Source organism: Papaver somniferum, chromosome 8, assembly GCF_003573695.1.
Source record: "Papaver somniferum cultivar HN1 chromosome 8, ASM357369v1, whole genome shotgun sequence".
Taxonomy (NCBI): domain Eukaryota; kingdom Viridiplantae; phylum Streptophyta; class Magnoliopsida; order Ranunculales; family Papaveraceae; genus Papaver; species Papaver somniferum.
Genome location: NC_039365.1, coordinates 157,643,628 through 157,651,430, shown reverse-complemented (window position 1 = coordinate 157,651,430; position 7,803 = coordinate 157,643,628). Strand labels below are relative to the sequence as shown.

The window sequence follows — 7,803 nt, the reverse complement described above, 5'->3', positions numbered from 1 at the left end:
GACAATGACAAAGAGGGTAGCAAAGGTGGTGATGACGAGCATGGAACTGAATCTGAAAGGAATGAAGTTCCGTATGAAACTCCTGAAAAGCAAAGGTACAACATCACTTTTTTTAAATTTTCAAGTAATTTCTTTTTTTATGTGTGTACATAGTCGTACACCAGTGTGTGAAAGCTAATACCTTTTCTCAAAACTTGAATCTTTTTAGCACTCCTTCACCAAAGACCAATGAGGCAAATGAAGAAGAGGATGACAAGGATGGAACAAGCCAAGGAGTTGAGTCTGAAACTGGTAACAAGCCGAGGTATATGTGTAGCTCGCATTTCTTCTCATTTTATATATATGTGTACCAATATGTACACCTTGGTTATTTCTCATTTTCTAAAAAAATTGCATTTTTTTCAGCACTCTTCTGCCAAAGGAAGTTGAAATCCCTGAAGGTCAAGAAGAGCATATGAACCTTAATGACCAGGATACTGCTCAAACTGATGAAATTGAAAAAGTAGCTGGGTGTGAAGCTGCTAACAAGCAAAGGTATAAAGAAAATGATCTCAGCTTATATATTTTATTTTATTTTGTTTTCAGTATGTGTGTACAAGGATGTACACCTTTATGACTTCTTCTGAATTTGTGTACATACCTGTACATTGGTGTAAAACTCTGTACACCATTGAAAATTCTCATAAAAATTCTCATTTTTTAGTACTTCTATGCCAAAGACAAGTGTAATCAATGAAGATAAACAAGGCCAAGTGAACCTTGATGACCATAATGTGATGGATGGCACCCGAACAGCTGAAATTGATGAATCTACTATAATTGCATCTGAAGCCATATGTCAGTTGGATCCTAAAAAAGTCCTTTTACTCACACAAGGAGAAGAATCACAGAATGAGACTTATACATCAATTGAGGACCTTCTAGATAACTTGTCTGAAACTGTATTCGTAAAGCTTGAAAAAGGTTGTTACAGAAGGGAACCATCTGAAGTGAAGGAAAAGATGGCAACCCCCGATCCGCCACGATTGTCCAAGCTTTGCATTATTGAGCCAAGAAGATCCAAAATAAGAATCATCGCAAAAATCATTATCCAATGAAGATGTACGAGAAAGGATCATTGAAGAAGTAGTGCGGTTCATTAAACAAAATCCTAGTGAATTTTTTAGCAGCCAAGAGGTAGAAGAAGAGAATACCACTCCAGTGAGGACAAGAGCAGGGAGGATGAAGTAAACAGAGATGTTGAAGACACAAGCCGCTGGCAAGTTGTCCAAGACACCACAAAAGAGAAATGCAAAAAGAAAGCTAGATCCTGAATTCACTGTCGAGGGTAAAACCAAACGAGTTGTGATAAAAGCAGATCCAAAAGGCAAGGGTATCAAAGTGGGACAAGAACCAGGCTATCCTGCCCCAATAAAGAGAAAGGGAGATGTATATCGTCCTCACAATCCATTTCCAGATGTTCGTCTATCACCACTATACCATGCTATGCAACCAGGAAAGGAAAAAAAAAGGGTACAAAAATTCTTCGACTATGCAAGCATGGAGTAAGTTCACAAAACACCATGATTGAATCTTATTAAAAAAATTATGTGCACAACTTTATATACCATGTTAACATTTCCTTTATGTTTCCACAGCTCTGTAGCTTGGCAACTAACAAGACTGGATGATCCAACAGTCAAGGAAGATATTTTGATTGTTGGAAGAGTACTTCGTGAACTGATGTTCAACAAATATCTGGACCAAGAGGTACTCCAGTTCTACATCCATCGACGTAGAAGAGCACTTGTCAGAGATAGCATTCGGCATCCAGATGACAAAAAGTACCTGAGCTATGAAATTATGAGTCCTACTGCATGTGTAAGTTTCTCAAAACAAATAAGAAATGTCATATATAGTTACTTTAATATTGTGTACATAGTTGTACACCTAATTGACATGGCGTGTTCTATGTGTTTTTAGATTTCTTTAGCTGTGTACATTGATATACACCAATATGAATATATGATTGACACAAGGTATGTTAAGTGTTGATTGTTAGATTTATTTATCTATGTACATAGATGTACACCAATATGCATCTATGATTGACACATGGTCTGCTAATTCTTGATTGTTAGATTTATATAGGTGTGTACATAGGTGTACACCTGTATATCATACATGGATATACGGTCTGTTTTCAGGCCTACAATGTTTGATTTGTTAGTTTTCTGTAGTAGTATACATGCTTGTTAGTTTTCTGATTAAGGTGAGCCTAATTAATTTTGTTTTCTAACAAATTATTAATTGCAGTACTATATCAAGTATAATGTCACCAGCGAGGTGCAAAAGCTTGTGGTTGATTTCATACGAGACATGCCTGAGAATCTGGAAGTTCTTGTAATCCCTATCAATCACTCTACAGATCAAACGAGGATGGGATTGCACTGGTCGCTTTTGAATTTTGATTTCGAAGCTAAGGAATGAAAATGGTATAACTCGTTACACTCAGAAAATGAGCAATCATATAAAGACGATGCAAAGAAACTAGCAGATGTGGTACAAGTGGAACTCAATAAGAAGAGAGCATTGAAGGGCCACCCACCTATAGAAGAGCACAAATTAAACATCATGACATGCCCTTCACAATGAATCAACCCAGATTGTCTAATATATACTTGTTGCTTTATGAAACGAAGTATGAAGATAACAAAAGGTATGGAAAAAGGTCAGCAGAGGGCCGAAGACATTTGTCAGCAAATGAGATCAAAATTGGTGGCCAAGGTGTTGACAAAAGTGGAATGGTATTAAAAGATGTGGGATATAGCGAAGGACGAGGAGCATAATCAGTGACGCAAGACTACAAGAAAGCAACCATTGAAGAGGAAGAAGAGTTTTTAATCTTCATTCAAGATCACTTTCTGAATTTCTTCTAAACATTTTTAATCTTCAGACAAATTTAAGTTTTCAACTTTCTGTTTAAGACTTGTCACTATTATAAAAACCTTGAATTAATGTTTTTTATTAGTTTCAATATTGATGCTTTGAAAATAAACTTGTGTCAGTACTAAAGTATGTATTACAGGTTAGGAAATATTAAGGTGTACATGATTGTGCATAGTTTCTGACAGAGTAGAAAATCTGACAGGCAATGGTACAAGAAGGTGTACATAATGGTACACATGTACTAACAGAAACATAAAATAGAAAAAGTAATAACCTAGTATCAATCATTAAACAGCAAAAATAAAAACTAATTACTGCATTAGAACTAAAAAAAATGAATATTACTAAACAAAATAAACTAGTAGCATCCATTGTACATCAAGGTGTACATAATGCTACACATGTAAAAAGACAGGTAAGAAAAGTGAAGTGCACAGGAAGGTGTACATAATGGTACACAGATCCTGACACTAATTATCCATGAATAGAAAAATGAAAAGACATTACCAAAAGTAAAAACCAAAAAACATAGAATCTTTCAAACAAATCAAACATAATAAAAAGCATCAAGGCATGGGGCAGGTAGCTCTGTTGTGGTGACCAAGAGTGAAGCACTTTGTGCACATCATAGGCCTCTTTTGCTTCTCCCAAGCCTTATTGAAACGATGTTCTCTTCGTCTACCGGGTGGAGGCACAGGAATAGGAACAATAATCCTATCACTAGGATCAAAGACTGCGGCTTGTCATAATTGGGGATTGGAAAGATGATCTCTTGGTATGTCCTGTTGTACCATCCAGTGATGAAGTATGGCTCAACAAATGAATAGATGTCCTCCCTTGTAGATTGAATGGCAGCACAAGCATGTGCGCAGGGAAAACCATTTACTTTCCACCTGTGACACGTAAAAGTTCTCTCCAACAGATCTACAGAATGAGTGCGGGGAGACCTGACTTCATACAATCTTTCCATAGACTCAACAACAGTCAAGTACGACCAATGTTGATGTTCTCGTTTAGTAAATCCTCGTATACGGGAGTGAGCCTAGTGTTAAAATTTTCAAGACCTTCTACCCTTCTCTTAGATTCATCTGCATAACCTTCAAACTAAGATAATAAAAATACAAAACATAAAATCAAAACATGATATAGAATAAATACAGATAAAACATGTGTACAACAATGTACACACAATTGCAGAATCACAGATATAACATGTGTACAAGTATGTACACATCAAGCAAATCCATGTGTGCGACAGTAAAAAATAAATGAATGAAACACTAAACATAAAACTCACCGTATCTCATTGAGAAGAGAAAAAGCAGGCAGCTTTTTGAACTCAAGAATCTAGTTATTGAATGACTCGGCAATAGATGAAGAGTGAGCAGCATATCTGCATACAGGGAAAAATGCATTTTCCCATTTCTCCTTTGGAATGGTCCTGAGATAATTAGCAACATGTCCACAACCAATTGCATGCATGCCCCGCAAAGCTTCTTCAAAGTTCGCTGTTGTGTAAGAGTAAGCAGCTTTGTAAAACAAATCAATAACGACATTGTAATTCACATCACCTTTTCCAATAGGGAGATTGCACTTGATGTGGTAAAAGCAATAACTGTGATATGAACCAGGAAATGCTCTTGGAATGCCCTGCAGAAGTCCTTCGTGACGATCACTAAGGAAAACAATCGGACGATCTTCAACCACTTGTTGAAGATTATCCAGAAACCAAAACCAATTGTCTTTGTTTTCAGATAAAATAATAGCAAAGGCATATGGGTAAAAACCATCATTTCTATTGACACATGTTGCAGCCATCAAAGTACCCCTGAATATACCAATGAGTAAAGTACCATCCAAGTAAATCATGGGCCTGAGATACCTATATCTATGCTTGCAAGCACCGAAACAGATGAAAATCCGCTTAAATCTTCCAGTTTCTTCATCAACTTCAAGTTTCACAAAGCTATCAGGATTAATTTGCTCAATGGCTTTCACATACCAATTTAAATCGTTATACGACTTCTCGTCGTCACCATATTGATATTCAAATACAGATTCTTTCCCTCTACGGGAATGGTGATACTTAATATTGGACCCATAAGTCTTCTTAAAGAGTGACATGATCTGTTTGGGTTTTAAAGTGGGATCACCCTGTATACTATCAGCGATCAAATGCTTAACTAACTTGGTTGTCACCAAAGGACTCTTCAACCTCAAACCAACACCACAGCTACAAAAAAAAAAAATCTGGAGTAAGTAATGTGCACCACATTGTACACTTAATAAAATCTCAAAAACAACAACACACATGCAAAAAGAAAGCACAGACCAAGCAAGAATATGAAATTTACACCACAAGTGCCACCCAAAAAGCCCACAACAAGTAATGTGCACCACAATGTACACCTAAAACAAGTCTACATATGAAAACCTAAAAATCAATAACATGGATCAAAAAAACAAGTGAACACCACTAACTTGTGAATAACGTTAGAATCTTTCAGCACAAACCGAGAAATGTCACCATTCACAGGCCCAAAGTGAATCCTCCAACCACAACCATCTTCTTCGCACTTCGCAGTAAAACGAGTCTTGTCGTTTTTAAGAATAAGAATCTTGTAACCCGTACACATCTTGTATTGATCAACAACAATCCTTACAGCTTTAACACCACCCACAAATTCTCTACCAATATTTTCAAAAACATAACGTCATTCATCGATATTGAGAGGCTTGGCCTTGTCCGCGTCATGATCGACCACCCTTACAAGCTTAGGACTTTCACTTACATAAGAGTTTGAATTACTAGCACCAGAGCTACTGCTACAACCATAATTAGAACGAGACAAAGACCTTGAACTAGTGCTACAACCAGTATGCTTCAGAATCACATCAACATTCAAATAGAAATCTTCATTGTTCATCTGAATTACAAGAGCAACTAAACCTTGAAGTTGTATATCACCTTGTATAAAAACTACTTGATTAGTATCCATATAAGAAAAACGTATACTCAAAGGGGACAAAGACCTCCACTGCTTACAGGCAAAATGCTTCAATTCATCAACGGTGATTAAAGTATTAACACGAAACGCAGAAGAATGTTCACCATGATTCAAAACAGCATGAACAAACTTCTCAGACATATTTGATACACCTACATGTAACAAAAGATATAATAATAGTTTCAGATTCGCATAACCTAAAACTTTAAGAGTGTACAGGAAAGTACACATTTAATCGAAGGAAAAAATCAAATAACAGTAAACTTCAAATCAAAACTACTCATCGATTAATCGAAGATATAACAAAAGCTTCAGAATCTTACTAGAACACATAATTGAACAAACCAAAAGCATATGATCTAATATCAGTTCGATTTCATATCATGCATCATAACACCAAACACCAAAAAACAGTAATCAAAATCATTCCCCGAAAATCAAAAGCTAAAATACACCAAAAATCAAATCAATAACATACAAACAATAAGAAGTAACAGATTGAATTCATATCATCAACTGATAAAATCAAAAAAAAACACTAAATATCAGAAAAGAGATTCAACGATGAAGCAAAAACAGAACTAACCTGAATTTGAACTCCGTTAAATATCAGAAACGATGAAATCCAACATAACCTCTATGAAACTGTTAAATCGCTGTTACTTGTAAATTTGAATTCTGGATCGATCTATCTCTGAAATCTGACGTGAATTCAAATCTGAGATCAAAAATAATCCCGCAACTACACTTTACCAGTAACCTGAAGTTGAATCGCAACCAAATTTCTCTCTGAAACTGTTAAATCGCCTAATAATTTCTTCTCTGTCCGGCTCCCTGTTTTGAACTCATGTTTGAGATCTGAAATTTTCGATTTCAAATCCTCATTTCATGTATGGAATCGTCTCAACGGTAGTTACGGGATATTGAAAATACAGGAAAATCGGGATCGGTCACAATTTTGGATTAACTCATCCATATTTGGGTTAAATTGTTTGAGACGGGGATTTTTTGGACTAGAGAGTACTAGGCCTGAGATGAGAGGACTAAAGCGTCCCAATCCCAGTAACTTTGGGACTAAACGTCAATTTCTACATTTTTAGCCCCATAGCTTTTATAAGGGGACATGAGAATTAATCGGGGGAGATAAACTATTTTTCATCATCATTATCCTGTTAAGTGGTGTCTTAAGCGTATAAGAAATCTCATTTTCAAATATTATTAAATTATTTTTATTATTATATTTTTATTATTATTGGATAAAGAGTATTATATTAAGCTCCAACAACATACTACTACTACATAATTTTTTTTTATTATGTTGTTGAAAAACATTATGCTAAACAATAATGATTAATTACAATGACGTATCAGGCAAGCGAGCAACAAGTTGCGCCGTAAGCTTTTTTTGCCCATCTTTTTAAAAAGAAATTCTTTCAAACCGAGAGTCATGGAATTACTGTGCATGATTTTTTGGACTCTTTTGAGGAGTCCAATCGTCTCTGGAGCCAAAAAACCAATTGTCATGATAATGAACATGCTTTCTCATGTTTCGGTATCTTACCTGAGGCAATCCTGAGTGCTGATTATCCGACTGTAAATGTGCCATGTCCAATGCCCAATAACGTAAAAAACCCCAGTGAGGTCGAGACATGCATGTTTCCCATAGGCCCACCCAAAAATAAGAACATCGCTGGCCTAAGTGTTGATCTCCCTTCAAATGGATCCATCAAAAAGTTGACAGCCGCTTTCTTTGACGATATACCGACTCTCCATAATACATCATATAAAGTATCCCTCACATGATCATGTCTATGTTTAAACCCTAGGTCTACTTTGCAATGAACTCATGTTCTTTATAGGTGTCCAA

At 36.0% G+C, this 7,803-nt stretch overlaps 1 protein-coding gene across 1 annotated transcript; it reads right to left on the bottom strand.

The window, feature by feature from the left end:
- Positions 1-4,275: 4,275 nt before the first annotated feature.
- LOC113306286 lies at positions 4,276-5,052 on the bottom strand. Its single transcript, XM_026555241.1, has one exon. It carries the CDS (start codon positions 5,050-5,052, stop codon positions 4,276-4,278), a length of 777 nt encoding a protein of 258 aa, XP_026411026.1.
- Positions 5,053-7,803: the final 2,751 nt, after the last annotated feature.